At 52.8% G+C, this 20,316-nt stretch overlaps 1 protein-coding gene and 1 long non-coding RNA gene across 2 annotated transcripts; one reads left to right on the top strand and one right to left on the bottom strand.

Annotated features, from left to right (window-relative positions):
* Nucleotides 1–461: 461 nt before the first annotated feature.
* On the bottom strand, nucleotides 462–6,506 carry LOC120248586. Its single transcript, XR_005532615.1, has 2 exons — nucleotides 6,437–6,506; nucleotides 462–684 (listed from the first exon to the last, which is right to left on the bottom strand). It is a non-coding gene; the product is annotated as an uncharacterized LOC120248586 (long non-coding RNA).
* A 4,317-nt stretch (nucleotides 6,507–10,823) lies between these two features.
* On the top strand, nucleotides 10,824–19,115 carry CHRNB4 (cholinergic receptor nicotinic beta 4 subunit). The gene is given in 6 exon segments (XM_039256967.1): nucleotides 10,824–10,853; nucleotides 11,785–12,035; nucleotides 15,982–16,026; nucleotides 16,127–16,236; nucleotides 17,181–18,126; nucleotides 19,021–19,115. Coding segments are annotated over 4 exon segments (1,119 nt in total). The 5' UTR covers nucleotides 10,824–10,853; nucleotides 11,785–12,035; nucleotides 15,982–15,999; the 3' UTR covers nucleotides 19,057–19,115.
* The last annotated feature ends 1,201 nt before the right edge of the window (nucleotides 19,116–20,316 follow it).

Raw genomic sequence — 20,316 nt, 5'->3', positions numbered from 1 at the left:
ACCATTCTATCCTTTCCCCACTGACCTACAACGCAACCTACAATGCAACCCCTGTCCACTTGAAGCGTCCACCTGTCCTGGGTCCATTGCTGGGTTCTCATTCTCTTTCCATGGTCTATTTGTTCATCCCCTTGACAACACTTCACTGTCTTCACTTCTATGACATTGTATCTAAATATAACTACGTCTTAATAAGCTTCATTACCCCATGTCGCCTCTATTCCTTAAAAATGGATTCATTTGGGTTCCTCTAGATGCTGAGCCGGAGACAAAGATTTGGATGCAAGTATTTTCTGTAGAAAGTGATCTAGATGGACACATAAGAAGGTGGGGAAGTGAGACCATGAGGGAATAAAGCCTATAGAGGGTGTGTTATTTAGCTAAATGGAGGGTGAGCGGAATTCAGTCTCACTGGGCACCTTGAAATTATTCCAGCTGAGGGACAAAGAAGCTGCAGTATCTACTAACTCCCATTACTTGTTATTTTAAAACGTACCCAGGACCTTTTAGTCAGGTGTGCTAGGACACACACAGAAATGACTGTCACAGAGGAAGAAGCTGCTACATGCACAAATCCCACGAAACAGGAAGCATGGCATGCTGTGCAGGCCTGCGTGGCACCAGGGGCAGGGCGGAGGCAGACCGAGTAAGCGGAAACATGGTCATGAGCCTTGACGGTGGTTTCTGCAGGAAAGGAAAAGCAAGGCATGGTAAGTAAGCTTAGGATGGGTTGGCTTGAATAACTTCAGTGGAACTTGGCAGCTGTCTGCCACTGTCTAGTTCTTGGCCATGGGGTGATTACAGCAGTAAGAGGGTGGCTGGAATATAAGGGCCTGGTAAGTGGCTGAGGGGTTTGGGCTTCTGCACATGAAAGCTACTCTCACACGTGAGCCCTGTACAAGCTCTAGGAACCGGCTAACGGTGGGAGGGGTAGGCTCTCCAGGACCAGCAAGGCCCCAGGTGTCAAGACATCAGAAAATACAGAAAGTAATGAGGCACGATTAATACGCCGAGGCCCCTCCACTCCCTGGCAAGCATGAGGTTGCTGATGTGATGGGTGCGAGCGAGTGTCTGCTGGTGTCTGCTACGTTATTCCTGGTGCCTCAACTTCTGCATGGATCTTGCAATCAGCCTAAGTTCCATGAAGAATTCTATCTGGATTAGTGTGAGAATCGCATCAAATTTATAAGTTGGTGAGAAGTGATAGATTTATAATTCTAGTCCTACCATTCATAAATATGTATATTTCTATTCAGTCAGTTCTTCCTGTAAGACCTGGAGTGGTTTTTATCATATTCTTCACGTACAGCCTTGTATATCTTTTCCTAGATGTACTCTCAGGTTTTTGTGCCATTTAGAATCTATTTTTCTATTGCACTTCCTGATTTGCTATTCCTCATGTATATGAGTGCTAGCTGACCTTGAATTCAGCAATGCTACTCTCCTACTAATCCAAATAATTTATCGGAATATTCTCTTGGATTTTCTACATAGACAAACATATTGTCTGCAAATAGGGATAACTTTCTTTTCCAATTCCTAAGTTTTATTTCTTTTATTTCTTCCTATTACAGATTAAATCTATAAATTATTGATGTTGGGCAGCCTGTGATCTAAAGCAATATCAATATCATATAATTTAACCTAACACATTCCCTAGGATTTCCAGTGCAATGCTGAATAGAAACCACGATAGAAAGCACCCTGCCTAAGTCCTGACTTTGATGAAAATCGCTTCTAAAAGTTTTACCATGAAGTACGATCGTTTCTGCATGTTTATTAGGTTAAGGAAGCTGGCTTGCTAATAGTTTGCACTGAATGAGTAAAAATCTGTTAGGGTTGTAAATTACATTAGTGAATTATCTGATGTTGACTCACTCTTGTATTCTTGCAATAAACCCTACTTTGCCATGATGCAATATTTCTTGTGTGTACATTGCTGTATTTTATTAGAGTTTTTGAATTCATAATGGGTAATAGCAGCTAACATTTATTAGGTGCTTCATATGTTCTACGCACCATTAAGGCGTTTTTCATTATTTCATTTCATTCTAGAAAGTTTATTGGGAAGGTTATTTCCGCCTTTGAAATATGAGAGAACCGGGACACAGAGAAGTCAAGTCACTTCCCCAAGGTCATGGAGAATATCAGGAGTGACACCAAATATAAATCCAGACTGCCTGGCTCAGTAGCCGTGCACTAACCACTGTTCCCCACCATCTCCCTGTGGCAAAGACCTGTAATTCCAAGTCTTCTCTTTTCTCTGTCTGTGCCCCAGTCAGTACCATGATTATACTACATCCTCCACAAACAGGCTGCAGGGCTTTTTCGCTTTTTCTTTTCTTTTTAAAAAATATTTCCCAGGCTTTGATAAAAATTGTTTTTGTCCGGGATGAATTTGCTAATTTCTTCATTTGTTGGGTATTTTTCTTAGTCTTTAATTGTTTCATAAGTTTTCAAATCTTGGTTTGTACGCTCTTTTTTTATCTCAAATGTACAGAAAAGTTGCAAGTACCATACAAAGAACTTTTTCCTCCTGCATTATTACAACCCACCCCCCATCATTTCTGAATACTTCTGTGTGTGTTATCCACAAAGATATTCTCCTACACACCCAAAATACAGCCATCGATATCAAGAAATTAACATCCATATATTACTACCATATATTAACATCAATATACGCCATTGTCCCAGTGATGTCCTGTACAGCAGCAAAATAATCCATTTCAGAATCATGTGTTGCATTTAAAGCCTATTTATTTTAAAGAAAGAGCAAGCAGAGAGGGGCAGAGAGAAAAGGGGAACTGAGGATCCTCTGTCAGCACAGAGCCGGACGTGGGGCTCAAACTCACAAACCACGAGATCACGGCCTGAGCTAAAGCCAGACGCTTAACCAACTGAGCCACCCAGGTGCCCTAGAATGATGTATTGCATTTAGTTATAATGTCTCTTTAGTCTTTTCTTGACTTTGCTAACATTTTTAAAGATAACAGACCAGGTATTTTATAGAATGCCCCTTAATCTCGGTTTGTCTGGTGCATCCTTATGACTAGGTTCAAGTCATATATCTTTGGCAGGAATAGCACAGAAGGGATTCTGTATTCTTCCTAGTGCATCCCATCAGGTGGTACACAATTCTTATTCACCCCGTTACCGGTGATGTTGACCTTGATCACTTGGGTGGGGTGGAATACTACTTTCCTACTGATGCTCTAACAAATTACTGCAAATGTAGTGGCTTGAAACAACATAAGCTTTTTTCTCTTTTAGGTCTAGAAGTTAGAAGTCTAAAACCAGTTTTACGGAGATCAAATCAATGTACTGGCAGGATTGGCTCCTTCTGAAGGTTCAGAAGGCGAATCTGTCCCTTGCCTCTTCCGGCTTCTGGAGGCTGCCCTGGCATTGCTTGGTTCACAGCCACCTCACTGCAACCACTGCTTCCTCTTAACATCACATTGCTTCACTCAGGTCCCCTGCCTCCCTTTATAAGGACCCTTGTGACCACATCACGACCACCAGGAGTATTTACTAATCCCAAGATCATTTAATCCCTACTGCAAAGTCCCTTTCACTACATAAGGTAATATTCACAGGTTCTGGGATTAGAAAGTGGACACCTTTGGGGTCATTATTCAGCCTGCCACAGATGGTATCTGCCAGCTTTCTCCCCTGCAGCATCAACTCCCTTCCCCCTTACAATTAACTATTTCATGAGGAGCTACCTTGAAACTATGTAAGTATCTTATTTCTTATCAAACTTCCAATCATTTATTTAGTTGATATATGCTTATAACTTATTTTATTCAATGAGTATTCATCACTATCATTATTTACTTTTATGCTTAAATTGTCTCTGATTTGGTTGGTGGATCCCCTTCGGCTTCTGTGACATGTTCCCATCATTCTCTGAGCCCTTCCCTTACTTTCTGGCACAAGTGTAGGCTGTACTGAATGGATGTTATATTCTCTGCTTCTCTATCCTCCTACCCTCTCACCTTTGCTCATCTAACTTAGTTTTGCAGCTCCCTCCAGGCTTTAGGGTATTTTTTTTTTTAAATATTTTTATTTATTTCTAGGAGAGAGAGAGAGAGACAGCGTGAGCAGGGGAGGGTCAGAGAGAGGAACACACAGACTCTGAAAGAGGCTCCAGGCTCTGAGCTGGCAGCCAGCACAAAGCCCGACGCGCGGCTCGAACCCACCAACCGCGAGATCACGACCTAAGCGAAAGTCGGACGCTTAACAGACTTAGCCACCCAGGCGCCCCGTCTTTAGGGTATTTTTAAGCTCCCATCCTGTAGTGTATTGGGGAAATCATGCATCCTATAAAGCTAGGACTTCACACAATAAATCAGCAGCAGGATTTCCCTCCCAGCATCCTTTCAGGGAATGAGGTACATGCAACCCCCCAGCCTCTAGTCCAGAGTCTTTTAGTCCCCTTTTATCCCAAAGGACCTGCCACTGTCTTTGGCTTCCAGAGCCCAGCAGGCTCCAGGCTTCAGCTCCCCACCATCTGCATTTCTTTTCTGATTTTAGTTCATGGAGATCTTATTTTTCACCCTCGCTATGACTTTTTAATTTGCTTTATATATTTCACTTATTTATTGTTGTAGTTTAGAGAAGAGTGGACAGGGGCACCTGGGTGGCTCAGTCGGTTGAGCGTCCGACTTCGGCTCAGGTCATGATCTCACAGTCCCTTAGTTCGAGTCCCGGGTCAGACTCTGTGCTGACAGCTCGGAGCCTGGAGCTGCTTCAGATTCTGTGTCTCCCTCTCTCTGCCCCTCCCCCGCTCGCTCTCTGTCTCTCAAAATAAAGACATAAAAAAAAAATTTAGAGAAGAGTGGACACACTCAAACATAAATTCTCCTAACCAGCTCAAAGGGAAAGTCAACTACATTTCAGTGGTGTCCTTTTTGAAAGACCATATGTCAACACGTCAGATTGTAGCAAAGTGACGCTGGGATAAGCAATATGAAAGCTAGACTGGGCACCCTGGAGAGAAGGTGGCAAAGCTGCCTTTTTTAGGTGATCAGTCCCCCAGACCCTGCCCTTCCGCCTGGTTCCCACGATTGTTCCATTGGCCTGTGCGGACCCGGACAGGGCAGGTGGAGGGCTGGGGACCAGGGCGTGCCCCGGGCTACGGGAATCACCAGAGGCTATTTTATTTTATTTTATTTTAAGTAGTTTATTGTCACGTTGGTTCCATAGAACACCCGGCTCCTCCCCACAAGTGCCCTCCTCCGTGCCCATCACCCCCTCCCCTCTCTTGCGTGATGAGAACTGAGGACCGCCGGGTGTGGGCAGAGGCCCTTTTAGACCCGGACTCGGGCGCGCGTTCTGGCCGAGTCCGGAGGTGGGGCTGCCCTGGTGCTCGTGTCCGTCCCGCGGTCCCGAACCCCGGGAAACAGCAGCACCCCAACCCCCGGTGAGGCCGCCGGGCTGGAGGGGGTGCTTGCTCCCTGCAGTCCCCGCAGCTGCCTCCTCCAGCCCCGGCTGCAAGGCCGAGGAGGGCGGGGAGGGCGGGACGCGTGCAGCCGCCGCGGGCTCTCCCAGCTCCCCGGGCTGTTTCACCCGCCGCAGCGCCACACACTTCCTGGGCGCCCACCTCGCCTGCGGAGAACGGAGCCCCGCTCGAGCAGGCTCAGTCTCCGCTCCCCGCGACGCCCCCTCCTTTCGGCAGACCCCAGGGGTAGGACCCCCTGGACCACAACCACGTTCCGCGACACCGCTGGGGCCCCGCGCGACCGCCCCCTCGTCTCCCCGCAGTACGAGGGGAGGGACCGTCGGGCTGCGGGGGCCGAGCGGCGCGGGGGGGGCGGCCCCCCGCGGCCCCAGGGCGCCGCCCGAGCCGGCCCCGCCCCCGAGTGGGCGGGGCCCGCCGGGCTCTCCGCTGGGTCCTAGTGCCCGGCGGCGGCTCCGGAGACTCCGAGGCCGGCACCTGCGCTCCCTCGCCCGCTCGCGGCTCGCCGGCGCCCGGTGGTCCCACGGCTGCGCTCGCGCGGCTGCCTCTCCGGCCCCCGCCCGCCATGAGGAGTGCGCAGCCCCTGGTCCTCTTCTCCCTGGTTGCCTTTTGCCGGCGCGGTGAGTACTTTTTCGGGAAGGGAGGGAGGGGCGCCCGGGTCCAACGGCCACAGGTGGGAGGCAGGGGAGGGCGCCGGCGCCCGCGGGAGCGGCCCGAGGTTGTCCCGGCGGGATGGGAGCGGCTGAGCCCCGGGCCAAGGCCTCGGCGGCGGGCCCGGCGCCGGGTCTGCGGGGTTTGGGGCGGGGACTGCCGCCCCCCGCGCACCTGCCCGCGCAGCCACCGCGGCGCGCACCTTGGGCCGAGCCAGGGCCGAGTGGCACCGGCTCTGCACCACCGCGAAGGGAGGCTGCGGGCCACCGATTTCAGATCCCTACAGGCTCGTCGCCTGCCGGGTGTAGACGCCAGAGAGCTCACCCTGATGCTGGGCGCTGAGAGGGGGCTCCCTGCCGTTAGGGAAACTCAGCCCAGAGAGGAAGGGACTTGCCCAACTCTCCAGACTTGGAATGTTTCGCAGTTGGGGGGACGAGTCTCCTAAGAAACACACTTTTCAGACGTCACTGTCTCTGGTCAACACGTTGGGGCCAGGCTGGCTTGGATGGGACAGGGCCAGGCTGGGTCAGGTTGGCAAAGCGGACCCTCCCCAGTCTCTGACGCTTGAAAGGGAGACCCCATCAGCCATTCCCAGGCAGGGTCCAGATGGGATTTGGATTGCCTTCTCTGGGCCTCAGTTTCCCCACCTGAGTTCTAAGGACTCTTCCAGCTCCTTACTGCCCCCTCCCCAGGCTTGTCCTCTGAGCCCTAGTTAGCTTAGAAGACGAGGACCCACACACCACACTCACCAGACGGTGTCCCCACTCAGTGTGTACTGGGTGATCCCATGCCATTCCTTTCCCTTCTCTGGGCCTCAGTTTCCTCATGTGTTCTACAGGGATGAGACACCTTGTCTACATACTTGAGGACTCAAGATGTGAGTCAGCTGCAGTGCTTCTTAAGCATGGTCCTGGGGCCACCTGCGTCAGAATCACCCAGTACAGATTCTTGGCCCCACCCTAGCCTCACAGCATCAGAATCCCTGTAAATGGAGGCAGGGAACCTTCCTTTATACCAGCGTCCAGGTGATTCTTACACGACTGGAGAAGCTACTGATAATATATGGTGAGCTTTTTGTAAAAGGTAAAAACTTCAACCTTTTTAAAAAAATCTACAGCTACGTTTTAAAAATACAAATCTCCTTGTTCCTTTCCTCACTTAAGGCCCCACACCCCAAACTGAAAATCACTCTGCCTTTTGGATGCCAACTTGCCAAGGATATGCTGTTGCTCTTTTCTTCCCTAGTTTGTACCCAAGCAATAGGTGTTATCTTCTCAGTTTTCCTATATTAGATTTTAAGATCATGTTTTTTCGACCTGTATACACATTCAGCACACTCTGGCATTCTAGCTATGGCTTCCTCTCAGACTTTAAGTCCCTTCCTGCTCTGGAGCAGTGTTTCCAGGGAAGGCCTAGGAAGGCCAGGTCCTGGACAGAGACAGGTCAGGCCCTCACTCATCAGAATCACAGGGTCATGAGCGACCCCTAGTGGTAGCTTTTCTGTTTAACCGGGTAAGGCCCCAGGGCTGGGAGGTGACCCCCAATAGTGCCCTGGAGGCTTCCACTCATCCTGGACCACCACTGTCATGTAGGGGTGAGAGGTCTTTGAACCCACTAGGCCTCACAGAGAGAAATAACGGTGGAAAATCTAAATATGTGTTGTTCTGGGCTCCCAGACTTTTGGGGAATACATTCCAGCCCACTCCTACACACTCACACATACAAATGCAAACACAGGCGTGGACATGAACACACACTCGGCTTTGGTTACCAATAGGGTCTCTGCAGGGGCTGTCTCCTTTAGGGGAAGTTAGTGAGGGCAGGAAAGAAGGCACTGGGGGCAGGGAGGCCCCCTTCTCTGAAAATGGCTCTGAGACCTGGCTCTGCCTCTGATCTGCTGGGGCTTCCCCGCTGTGGTCTTAGTGTCCCCGGCTGAGAACCAGGGAATTGGACTAAATGGCCTAAGGTTTTTAAACCTTTAGCCCATCCTCAAGGGAGGGGAGGGTCTTTCAGGCCAGCTGAATGCCCAGGAGGCAGCATAGCCCCAAAGGGAAACAGCCGGAATGTCCCAGCTGGGCTCAGAGCTGGAAGACAAGCCCCACAGCCCGCGGAGCAGCCCTGGCCTGTCAGGGGCCTGGTGGACCCGGAGCTGCAGATTCTGACCCCAGAACTGCCTCAGAAATGCCAGATGGGCTTGAGCAAGTGATACGCCTCCGCTTTCTGAAATGACAGGTCAGCCCAAATACACATACTAAAGAGGGGCTCTGGGAAGGACACAGCTTTAGCCTGGGGCTACAGACTGGCTTCCAGGGTATTCAAACAGCTGGCTTCTGGGAGGGGTCAAGGGTTTGAGAGGCAGAGCTCAGAATCTAGGCCAAGCATCCGGAGGACCCCCTCCGGACAGCCCCAGGCAGTCTGGGGGAGGGACAGCAGGTGCACCCGGGAGCATCTTTCACAAGGCACTAAATATTGCATCTGCTCCAGATAGGCAGCGAGTTGGAAAGTGCACAGAGCAGACTGGAGTGGCGGCCGCTCCCCAGGCCATGTGTCCAGCCCAGCACCCACCCAGGAATCCACCCCAGACTTGTTAGTGGGCGATTCACACCCTGGGCCACTGGCTCCACCCAGAGGGAGGGATGTGGCAAAAAGTGTGCAGGCCCTTCAGAGAAGGATGTAAGCGGAATCCCAAGCCTGAGACCCAGCCTCTGCTGGCAGCCTCACCCCCACCCCCACCTCCTTAGCCTCCCCATTTCCCAGTCCTCCTCCCCCCTGCCCTGACCCCCCCCCCACTTCCTCTGCACAACTCCTCCTCCTTCCCTGCTGCTCTCCTGCTCACATGTCCTTGACCTTCCTGAGTCTCTTTCCAAGGCACCACCCCCACCTCTGCCCATTGCTGACACATTCTCCCAGAAGACTCGTCAGGATAAACAAGACCAAGTCGTTGAACCTTAGCTTCACTCCCAGATGTGTGAAGGAATTGGGACAAAGACCCACATACCACTTGGCAAGAGATCGAGGGCTGTGGGGGGTTGGAGGGCCCATGGGTAGACCAGGCTTCCTGCAGGACTCAGGAGACTGCACTCCCTGGGTCTTCATTATGGCTCTGGGCCCAGCCCTCTCCTTTAAGCTCCAGACCAGGAGCCAAGGGGACCCCGACATTTGCTGTTTCAAAGGCACTTTGCACCCTGAAGGTCTGACTGAACTCAGGAAGTTTCCTGTAGTCATTCCTGTTCTCTCCTCGTGAAGGCACCACCATCCACGCACTCTGCACACAGAACCCATAGAAACATCTCTCTCCCACTGCACTGGAAGCGCTGAGGCAGGAGTCATTTCTGGTTTTCTGCTTGCTATTATCTGAGGCATGTAACATGGTACCTGGCACAAGACAGTTGGACACTGGATGGCTGGTGGCCTGGAGGCCATGCTGGCAGAAGACTGTGCTCACAGACTCAGAAGGGAAACACTGAATATTGGTGGGGAAAAGAGCACGGAGGGTATGGCTGGAGTGCAGAGTGTCTGGGTGGAGACGTGAGGAAAGATCAGGTTGAGGGGGGGAGGCTGGTGCCAGGGGAACAGGGCTTTGCGTGCCAAGCTGACACACTTGGGCCTGCACTCTGCCTTCGGCTCTGAAAGGCTGCAGGTGGGGAAGGCCCCAGTGCGGCAGGAAAATCACTCTCACACTGCGTGGTCGCTGGTGGCAGGGACACCGGCCAGGGGGTCATGGGAAGAGAGGGGGCAGGGCGGTGTGCCAGGACCAGGGCTGGAGGGGTGGGCAGAGAGGACGGGTGGAGGGACTTGGAACACAGAGGACACTTGCAGGCACCCAGTTTCTGGACTGACCATCTGAGTGTGGGCTGCCATTCATCCCAGAGGGAAGAGGGGGAGGAAGAGGCTGCTCATGGAGGACAAAGCTGAGCTCTGCCTTGGACGTACAGGGTCCCATGGAGGGGTGGTCCTGAGCACCTTACTGCTTCGGCCAGCCCCGAGGGCACCTGCACGCCCTGGCCCGGAGCTGTCCCCTTCACCACCAGGACCGGCATCAGCGCGATCAGGGCCCAGCAACTCTGACTGTGTGTCTTCCCAGGGGACTGCCGCGTGGCCAATGCAGAGGAGAAGCTTGTCGATGACCTTCTGAACAAAACCCGCTACAATAACCTGATCCGCCCAGCCACCAGCTCCACCCAGCTCATCTCCATCCAGCTCCAGCTTTCCCTGGCCCAGCTCATCAGTGTGGTAGGTGCCCACAGGGCTGGCTCCACAGCCCCGGCTCCAGGCACGGGGCGGGAAGTGCCAAGCCCAGCCCAAAGGCGCGGGGCTGGGAGGGTGCCGGGCAGCGGGTTTCACCTCTAGCTTTCCCAGACTCGCAGACAAGGTCAGATTATTCATCTGCTCCTATCCCATATGCATCAATTAAGGAATCTGCCTAAACTGGACTGCCTCTAAGTGGTGATTCTTTTGTCCCAGTCTGTGCCTTTGTGTGTGTTCTCTCTGCTGGGCGTGCCCTGCCCATGTGCACACACTGGTCCACGGCTGGAGCCGCCTGCTAGCCCTAGTCTCCATGTCGATTACAGTGCTTTCACGCCCCAGTCACAGGACACCGAGTACAAGGGGCTGAAACAGTGAGGACAACCCAACAAGAGAGGGGCCGATGGTTTCAGAGTCCGTGTTAGAATCCAAGCTGCAGGATTCTGCAATTCCTTTTCTGCCCCACGATCATAAGATGGTGGCCACCGCTCCAAACGTAAGATCCTCACACCGTAGCTTCGTGGCTGGAGCTGGCAGATCCTTTCCTGGGTGTCACTTTCAGTCTGAGGAAAACGGTCCCAGAGACCTGCCTCGTAGGCACCTGGGGCTCCAGCTCATGCCGGGGCCTTACGCAGAGTTGCTAAGACTGTGGATATACAGCAGGGAGGCAGGGGAAGGGTCCATGAAGTTCATGAGCGTCCAACATCTAGCAAAGTCTTTGTTTTGTTAACAAAGAAGATGTGAAAGGGGAGTGACGACTGGCAGACAGCCAGCGGGCCGCCGCTAGCAGGTGAGCCTCCGCATGGCCATTAACTCCTCCCTGTCCTCAAAGCTCTACCCCCCAGCCTGTTCAACGGTGACCTCACACTCCCCCACTTGTTGGGGGAGGTAGGAGCTGGGCTGTGGGAACTCCCAGGTGCAGAGGCCCAGGTGCGGGGCCCAGCCAAGTGGGCGGAGCCTGGACAAATGAGGGCAGCTGTGCAGGCCTGGGAAGGAGGAACGGGTTGCAGAGTTCACAAGTAAGGTTGTCAGCTCCTGACGTGTGGATATGGGGCAGGCGTTGGGGTGCTGAGGAGGCTGAGGGACCAGGGGGCTCCCCTTCTCCCTCCTGGTCTCTGAGTTGGGGGTGTCCGAAGGAACCACGGTCTACTGTGTGGCCCTTCCCACGTCCCCACCCATGGGGTTGGAATCGGTCCCCGGCAGTAGCTCTGAGGGGAGCACTGTAAGGTGCCGTGTCGGGTCATGGGAAGGAATTAATTAAGGGGGCTGAACCTCCTGGGGACAGGTGACTGCCTTTTCTCCTCTCTCCTTAGCACAACGGGCCCCCACAAACCCAGCCCTTACACACAGAGCCCTGGGAGGAAGCACAGCCCGAGAATGGGGGAGGGACAGAAAGCCTATGCTCTCTGTCCCTCTTCCCTCTGCAGGCCGACCGGAAAGAATAAGTGCTTCAGGCCAGGCCCAGGCTGGCGTCTGTGTTACTATCCAGCCCGGAGCTTTTTGCCTAATGGGGTGAACCCAGCTGCCACCTTGTAGCCGCTGCCTGGTGAGGGGAAGCAGGCAGGTGGCTCTTGACACACTTCCAGGCTAAGGCTGCACCTGCCAGACCTACTCTGTGGGCCCTGTGACATAACAGAAGTTACCGGAAGGAGGGGACACAGCCTCCAGCCCTGTGCCTGTGAGTGTCCCCGTGTGCCGTTATCACCCCGAAAGCTGTGTGTAGAACAAATATTCAGTTCTAGGTGTTTTACCTTCTGTATTCCAGGGTCTAGTTTTCAAGGAGGGAGTGTTATGGGTATGACCAGTTTAAAGATGGCAGCTTCCAGGGAGAAAGCAAGGAGCATGTGCTGGGTGCAGCGGGCAGGTCCTCAGAAGCAGCTCCCTGGGGCAACCAGGGTCTTGAGCTGGTGTCCTCGGGAGTGAGGGACAGGAAGAGGTCCAAGACAACTTTCTGAGTGATAGATATTGAAAGGAGAAGGGAGGCGTGGGTAATATGTTTGTTAAAATTGATGAAACTGTACACTTAAGACCTATGCATTTCACCGTGTGTAAATTCCGCCTCAACTTCAAAAAGAAATGTTTTAAAAGACAGAGGGAGGTGTTCACCATGCAGTAATGGGAGAGTAGCTTGTTGCAGACTACCTTGTCCATGAGAACAACTAGAAAAGCTGCACAGAAATGCCTCCCTCTCCAAAACTCTCTGCCTGAAGTTCTTGAGAGCTTAGCCAGGACTCGAGGGACCAGGTTCTGGGAGGTGACCCTCTGGCCTCCGGTACTTTTCCCCACACAGGAAGACTGGGAAACAGTTCAGGGCTGAGGGGCTAAGAGGCTGGAAGCCGAGCTGAATGTCTGGTGCTCTCACAGGGCTGGGGGACACATGCCAGAGTCTGAGCCCCACGAGACGGGGAGATGGGGCCTTGGTGGAGACCCTGAAAAGACCACCCATAAGAGTGAAAATGAATAAAAAATAGGCCAGACCTCGCAAAAACTAAACCTGCTTTGAACCAGCTCAGTCACAAACTAGATTAAGTTGATCTACCTCTCCTGCAACTGCCTGCCAGTAGCCAAAGTAAGTACTCCCTGGAGGCATATAAAGTCAGATAAAAATTTATGAGGCACACAAAAACACAAGATGAAATAAGAAAAGACAGAAAAAAGAAAATAATGGAAGCACACACACAGACAATTCAGATATTGGACTGATCAGGCATAGACTTTAAAACAGCTGCCATTAGCATGGCAAATTTTATGTTATGTGCATTTTACCACTATTAAAAATAAATAAATAATAAGGAAATTTAATAATAGATAAATTTTTCTAAGTAAATATTCTTAAAAGGAAAATAACAGTCATTTATACATCATATAAGAAAATTATAATATGGAGAATTTAAAATTCATTAGATGGTTTTTTCCTTAAATATTTTGTTATTTTTAAGTAATATCTACACCCAATGTGGGGCTCAAACTTACAGCCCCAAGATCAGGAGTCACAGGCTCCACTGACTGAGAGCCAGGTGCCCCCACGGGATGGGTCTAATAGCAGACTGGTCAGAGCACAAGGGAAGGTTAATGAACTGGAGGAGAGGTAAATAGCAAATATCTCCACAAATGACAGATAAAAGGATGGAAATACGGTAAAAAAATAATATAGTATGTGACAAAAAGGTCAGTTCTATCATGTGTATTTGGAGTTACAGGAGAAGTAAAAATAAAGAACAAGACAGAAGCAGTGTGTGAGTGATACTGGCAGAAGTTTCCAAAACTGGCCAAAGACTCATATGAAGCCACAGATTCAAGAGTCTCTACGAACCCAATGAGGGATAAATACAAAGAAAATCATACCCAGATTCATCTTTATCAAACCCCCAACAAGCAAAGACAAAGAGAAAAACGTAACAAAAGTGGTCCAGTGGCGGCAGTAATAACACCAGCAGATGAAAATGGAGGCCAGGATACTGCATGGCACTTTTAAAGTGTTGCAAGAAAAAAACTGCAAGTCCAGAAGTGGATACCCAGTAAGAATACACTTCGAAAACAGAAGTTAAGTAAAGATGTTTCAGACCAAAAATAGAGAACTTAACATAAGAAGACCCAATACAAAGGATGTGCATTAACCATAAAGGAAAGTGACCACAGAAGGAAACATAGAAATGTACGAAAGAAACAGTTCAACAGAAAGGGCAAATGCATGGGTGAATTTAAATTAATATTGACAATATAAAACAATAACTCACAAGGTTGTAATTACATGTAGAAATTAAATAATGACAACATTAACCCACAAGGCAGAAGGGGACAAGTGGAGCTGAAATGTTCTAAAGTTCTTGCCCCTGTTCTGGAAGTGGTAAAGTCACTAATCTATATTAGATTCTAACACATCAGGTTTATGTTTATTGTAGTCACCAGAGTAATTACTAAAAGAAGAGTCATGTTATTAAACAGAGAAAATGGCATCATAAAATAATTAAAATACAGCAAGAAAAAGAAAAGGAATGTACAGGAAATAGTAGGTTTAAACCCAAATATAATCAGCACTACATTAAATGTAAATGGGCTAAATACTCTAATTAAAACAAGACAGCTGGCTTGCATCCTTCTCTTTTGTCTTCCCACCTACCTCTGGAATGTGGACACAATGGCTGGAGCTCTAGCAGCCATCCTGGACCACGCACTGGGTACCCTGGGACTATGCTCTAGGTGTGACAGAGAAGAGAGCTGGAAGGATCGTGGTATCTAAGGATTCTGTAGAGCAAAAACTACTATGTGTGTCCAAACTGTACATTTTCTCTAAGCCAGTGTTACCCTGGGTCTCTGTTAGTGGCCGCTGAAACTTACCCTACTGATATGCTTACCCAGGTGGGGGTCAGGAAGGGCTCCCTGTGGAACTGACTCCCAAGCTGAGATCAAGGTGCTGGACGTTATACTGGTGAACAGAAGGCTGGGGAAATGGTACAGACTGTAAACAGATTCACAGGATGAGGGAAGGCCAGGGGTGGGCAGAGCACAGGATACAGGGGCCTGGGGAGGTGAAATGGGGCTGAGAAAGCCGGCGAGACCTCGCAGAACCTGTGAAGGAGTTAGGTTCTTACTCTGTACGTGAAGGAAGCCATAGAAGTGACTCAAGCAGGGACAGGATTGAGGGGAAGTTGACCTGGCTGCACTGGGAGAACAGACGCTGGCAGTGTGGGGGCAGCATGGGCACAGACCTCGTGGGAGGGCCTTGCAGGTGTTTAGGTGAGATATGGATTACAGTGGTCGAGTATCTGACACATCCCAGGTAGCCCTCCAGGTGCCATCTGCCCTCAAGGAATTTAAGTTCTATGGCAGATAACACACACGAAGATGGCATCCAGCAGACATGGTGCCCAGAGCTCTGGAGAACAATAAAGCAGGGTAAGAGGGGGGGAGACAAGGCGCTACGTTGTGCAGGGAGGTCGGGGCCTGAAGAAAGGGAAGACAGTAGCTGCCTGAGTTTCCAGAAAGAGGGAAGAGCAGGAGCAGAGAACTAAGCTGAAGCAGAATGAGCAAATGGGAGGGCGTGAGGTTCCAGAGCTGCGTGAGGTTCCAGAGCTGCGGGAGGGGGCGGGGCGTGAGCAGGGCGGTGGCCTGTGCTCTGGGCGAGGTGGGCGAGGATGGGGGGAGGGCAGGGTGTCAGCAGAGCAACACAGTCTGAGAAGTTGAGAGGAGCCTTGGCTCAGGTTCTAATCTTGGGGCCATGAGTTCAAGCCCTCCGGGGCTCCATGCTGGGCATGAAGCCTACTTAAAGAAGAATAAAAATAAAAATAAAAGGATCGCCCAGAGTAGAGGCTAAAGGCAGGCCGGGGAGGAGGACCAGAGGCCACTACAGTAGTGCAGGTGACAGACGATGGCGGCAGCTAAGATGGAAAGCGGCAGACAAGCCTGGCCTGTGGGGTGCATGGCCGGGGGTGCCGCTCACGGGGAAGGCAATGCCAGTGGACAACCAGCTGTGGATGACAGTCACGGGCTTTGTCCCAGACACGCTGGGTGTGAAACACCTCTGAACCATCCAAGAGACGATGGTGGGTCAGCGTGGGTCACACGACCCTGGAGCGTGTGTGAGGCCCCACCTGGTGAACTCATAGCCCCATTTCCCTCCCCAGAATGAGCGGGAACAGATCATGACCACCAATGTCTGGCTGAAACAGGTAAGTGCCCTGCAGGCTCCCAGCCTGGAGGCGTTTCCTCCAGGGCGGCCCCTCGGTGGCTGTGGGCCTCCAGGTGACAGGGCCTTGCCTGTCTGCTCAGGAATGGACTGACTACCGCCTGGCCTGGAACAGCTCCCGCTACGAAGGCGTGAACATCCTGAGGATCCCTGCAAAGCGCATCTGGCTGCCTGACATCGTGCTTTATAACAAGTGAGTGGTCGCAGCCCCAGCCTCTGAGGGTCGGCAGGTCCTGACTCAGCCCTGGGCCTCGGGTGTGCTTCCCTCACACCTCTAGGCTGTGAGGCTGGAAGAGGAATTAGAATGAGCACCCTCGGGGGCGCCTGGGGGGCTCAGTCGGCTAATCGTCTGACTTTGGCTCAGGTCACGATCCCGCGGTTTGTGGGTTCGAGCCCCGCGTCGGGCTCTGTGCTGACAGCTCAGAGCCTGGAGCCTGTTTCAGATTCTGTGTCTCCCTCTCTCTCTGACCCTCCCCTGCTCATGCTGCCTCTCTCTCTCAAAAATAAATAAAACATTAAAAAAAAAAAAAAAAAGAATGAGCACCCTCTGTCACAAGTGGGGATTGGAGGCCCAGAGAAGGGAGGGCCTCGCTCGCTCACTCACCCAGGCACAGCGGGGCCGGGGCGGCATCTGCTCCCCGACCCGGTGCCCTTCTTGTCCTCCATCCTGTCTTTTTGACGCCCAGTTGCTTTGTCAGTGTCGGGCACTGGTAGCACTGACTTTCGATGCACAAATATTATAGAGAAAACAAAAGATTCATGTGAGGTCAGTGTTCCCAGCAGAAGCATGAAACCCGTACGTGGTCTGGGGACAACAGACCTGAGTTTACATCCTAGCTGCTAGTCTCACTTAGCTTCCCTGAGCCACATTTTTCCCATCTGTAAAATGGGGTAATAGTAAAACCTACCTCTTTGACTGCTGTGAGGCTTACTGAGCTCATCCACGTGAAGATCCCAGGCTGGGGGGTGGGGGGGTTGGTGGCGGAGACAGGGCTCTCTGTAAAGTTGACCTTTTCAGCGAGAACACCAGAGGCTGGAAGGGTGATCAGTGAGAAATGATCCTGAGGGCTTCCTGGTGAGTTCTGAGAAAAGGCCAGGCCTCCGGACTTCACACCGTTCTCCTGTCCGTGCCTCTAGTGCTGACGGGACCTATGAGGTGTCTCTCTACACCAACGTGGTGGTCCGCTCCAACGGCAGCATCTTCTGGCTGCCGCCCGCCATCTACAAGAGCGCCTGCAAGATCGAGGTCAAGCACTTCCCCTTCGACCAGCAGAACTGCACCCTCAAGTTCCGCTCCTGGACCTACGACCTCACGGAGATCGACTTGGTTCTCTAGTTTTTCTCTGCCAGCTTGGACGACTTCACTCCCAGCGGCGAGTGGGACATCGTGGCGCTCCCGGGGCGAAGGACGGTGAACCCACAGGACCCCAGCTATGTGGACGTGACCTACGACTTCATCATCAAGCGCAAGCCCCTCTTCTACACCATCAACCTCATCATCCCCTGCGTGCTCATCACCTCGCTGGCCATCCTGGTCTTCTACCTGCCGTCCGACTGCGGCGAGAAGATGACGCTGTGCATCTCTGTGCTGCTGGCGCTCACCGTCTTCCTGCTGCTCATCTCCAAGATCGTGCCGCCCACTTCGCTGGACGTGCCGCTTTTTGGCAAGTACCTCATGTTCACCATGGTGCTGGTCACCTTCTCCATCGTCACCAGCGTGTGCGTGCTCAACGTGCACCACCGCTCGCCCAGCACGCACACTATGGCGCCCTGGGTCCGCCGCTGTTTCCTGCACCAGCTGCCCACCTTCCTGTTCATGAAGCGCCCGGACGGCAGCGCCTCGACGGGCCCCCGGCCCAGCCAGCCTCGCCTGACCAGGTCCGACGCCGCCAGCACCGCCAGCCTCTGTGGGAGCTCCATGTTCTCCGTGAACCCTGCCGCTGCGGCTCCCAAGTCCCTGGCCAGCCTGCCCCGGGGTTTCCAGCCGAGGCCTTCCAGGAGCTTCCAGCAGGACGTGCAGGAGGCCTTGGAGGGCATCAGCTTTATTGCCCAGCATATGAAGAGTGACGACCAAGACCAGAGCGTAAGTCGCTAGCCCAGTCCCTGTCCCCGCCAATTCCCCGCTCCCCGCAACTCACAGGGGACGAGAGCGCCATCTCTGGGCTGGAGTACGGACTCCCAAACTGACCCGAGTTTCCTCGCAGCTTCACGCACTGGGAACGAGGAAGGAAGTGCCAGGGATCCCTCTTGTTTGTTTCAGTGTCCCCCTGAGGTGAGGGCCTGGCCATGGTTTACCCGAGAAGTGAGCTCAGGAAGCGCAGTGAGGAGGAGAGAGACAGCGGCGGGTTACTGGTTACTGCCCTGGGCTCCGGGGGCTCCGTCTGCAGGAGGAGGCGTCAGTGCCCACCCCAGGGCTGAGGTGGCCCCAGGGCACTAACTCCCCATCCTTCCAGGCTGTGCCTGCAGGCTGTGCGCCGGCAGCCCCATCCTGGAGAAAGCCCTGGGGCGGGGGCGGGGGGGGGGGGGAGTCAGTCCCTCAGGGACAAGGGCGGGACGGACACCAAGGGCATTGGCCCCCGGCCTCCTCCGGCTTGCCCAGAAGCCCCACAAATATTAGGGCTTTTAGAAGTATAGAAACAGCACCTAAAATGTTATTGCTACATTAATAATGTAATAATGTAAGTAGGGTGATGACAGATTTCAAAAAGAGGTGTAGTTTACTTTCACAGGACAAACCAAGGCACTAAAGTGTAGGTGTCTCAAATGACTGCTCAGAACAAATGACACGTCACAGGATGACCCCGTGGCAGCACGGACTGTGACGGCAACGGCTGGAGACTGTCACACACATCCCCACGGTGTTGGGGATGTTCTCCTTTCGACACCTTCTCAGACCAGACTCTGAACAGGTCCGTACAGCCGCACACACACAGATGCACACACAGCCGGACGCACACCCTGCTCTCCCCCCCTGCAGGCCGCACTCTTAAGGGACAGCGCTGGTTTCCATTAGCGCCGGGAGACGGGAGGAGGCCGGGAGAACTCCAAAATCACACTATGAAACAGAAAGAAGAGAATGGTAACCAACAGAACGCAGGAGGAGCGTGAGCTCCTCGCGGCTCCGCATGGGGTCCTGGGCCGTGAGAAACGAAGCGCCAGGCCCCGGCCCAGCCCCGACGCAGGACCCTCGTGTTCAGCAGATCCCACGAGGCGCACCGACCAGTACCAGGCGCGCCAGACGACCATCAGATTTCACTTTCCAAAAAATTAATTTGATTGTGCTTCCTTTAAGACCACTGGGTAGCTCGGCATCACCTCATTTATTGGGTCCCAGATGTTAATACACAGCATGGGGCCCTGCTGCCTAAATGAGAACTTCTGGGTGACTTTTCAAAATTCGGGGCCACCCCCCACCGTGAGCCACGTTCTGAGAGAGCCCAGGCCTGTGCGGGAGGCGTCCAGAGCCTGCACTTTAACCCACACCCCAGGGGCCCTGGTGCACATGCAGGGTAAGAGCACTGCTGTCCTGTGCAGCCCCCGTGACCTCTCTCTTCGAAAGGTCCCAGTGCCCCGTGACACCCAGGGCCCTCTGGCCACTTCTAATTCAATTATTAAAAGCCTCCTGTGGGGAGCAGCCAGGCAGGACCCCCCATTATTACCGTCGCCGGCTCACTGAGCTGCAAGCACACATGAGGGGCTCTGCCAGGGCCCAACGGGACCCCTGGGAAGTGGTGTGTACTCCAACCTCATGTCACAACGGGCAAAGCTAGGTTCAGAGAGCCTCAGTGACTTGCCCAGGGTTGCACAGCTGGCACAAAGCAGAGCCAAGCTCCACATGCAGATCTTTCTGGCGTCCTTAAACTTTCTTGCCCTGCACTGAGCACACAGTGCACTTACTGGGTGGTCGGCGTTCCCAGGCCTGGGCTTTCTTCCCTTGCGGAGCACGGCCACCCCAAAGCCAGCCCAGCACTCGCACCCGCCTGGTGACCAACTGGTCACTATAAATAGCGCACAAATATAAAAAGAGGGGAAAACACACACACACACTGGAAAAGAAGTCATCTGAAATTAGGGCTGTCAGAACGAAACCCAAGAAAGCCGAGGAGAGCCCACCTGGAGAGCAGGGGGCGTTGGGGACAGGCAGCACCGAGTGTGGCTGGGGGGTGGGGGCCGCTTGACACAGGACTATTCTGCAGAGTAGACGCACACCACTGACGGCACCCGGACAAACTGGGTCACTGACGTCAGCTTGTCTGCTGCTGCCCACATTCCC

This window comes from Hyaena hyaena, unplaced genomic scaffold (genome assembly GCF_003009895.1).
Source record: "Hyaena hyaena isolate Hyena2069 unplaced genomic scaffold, ASM300989v1 scaffold_13, whole genome shotgun sequence".
NCBI classification, from domain to species: Eukaryota; Metazoa; Chordata; class Mammalia; order Carnivora; family Hyaenidae; genus Hyaena; species Hyaena hyaena.
Note: the sequence above shows the minus strand (reverse complement) of the source record. Positions and strands in the feature narration are given on the sequence as shown.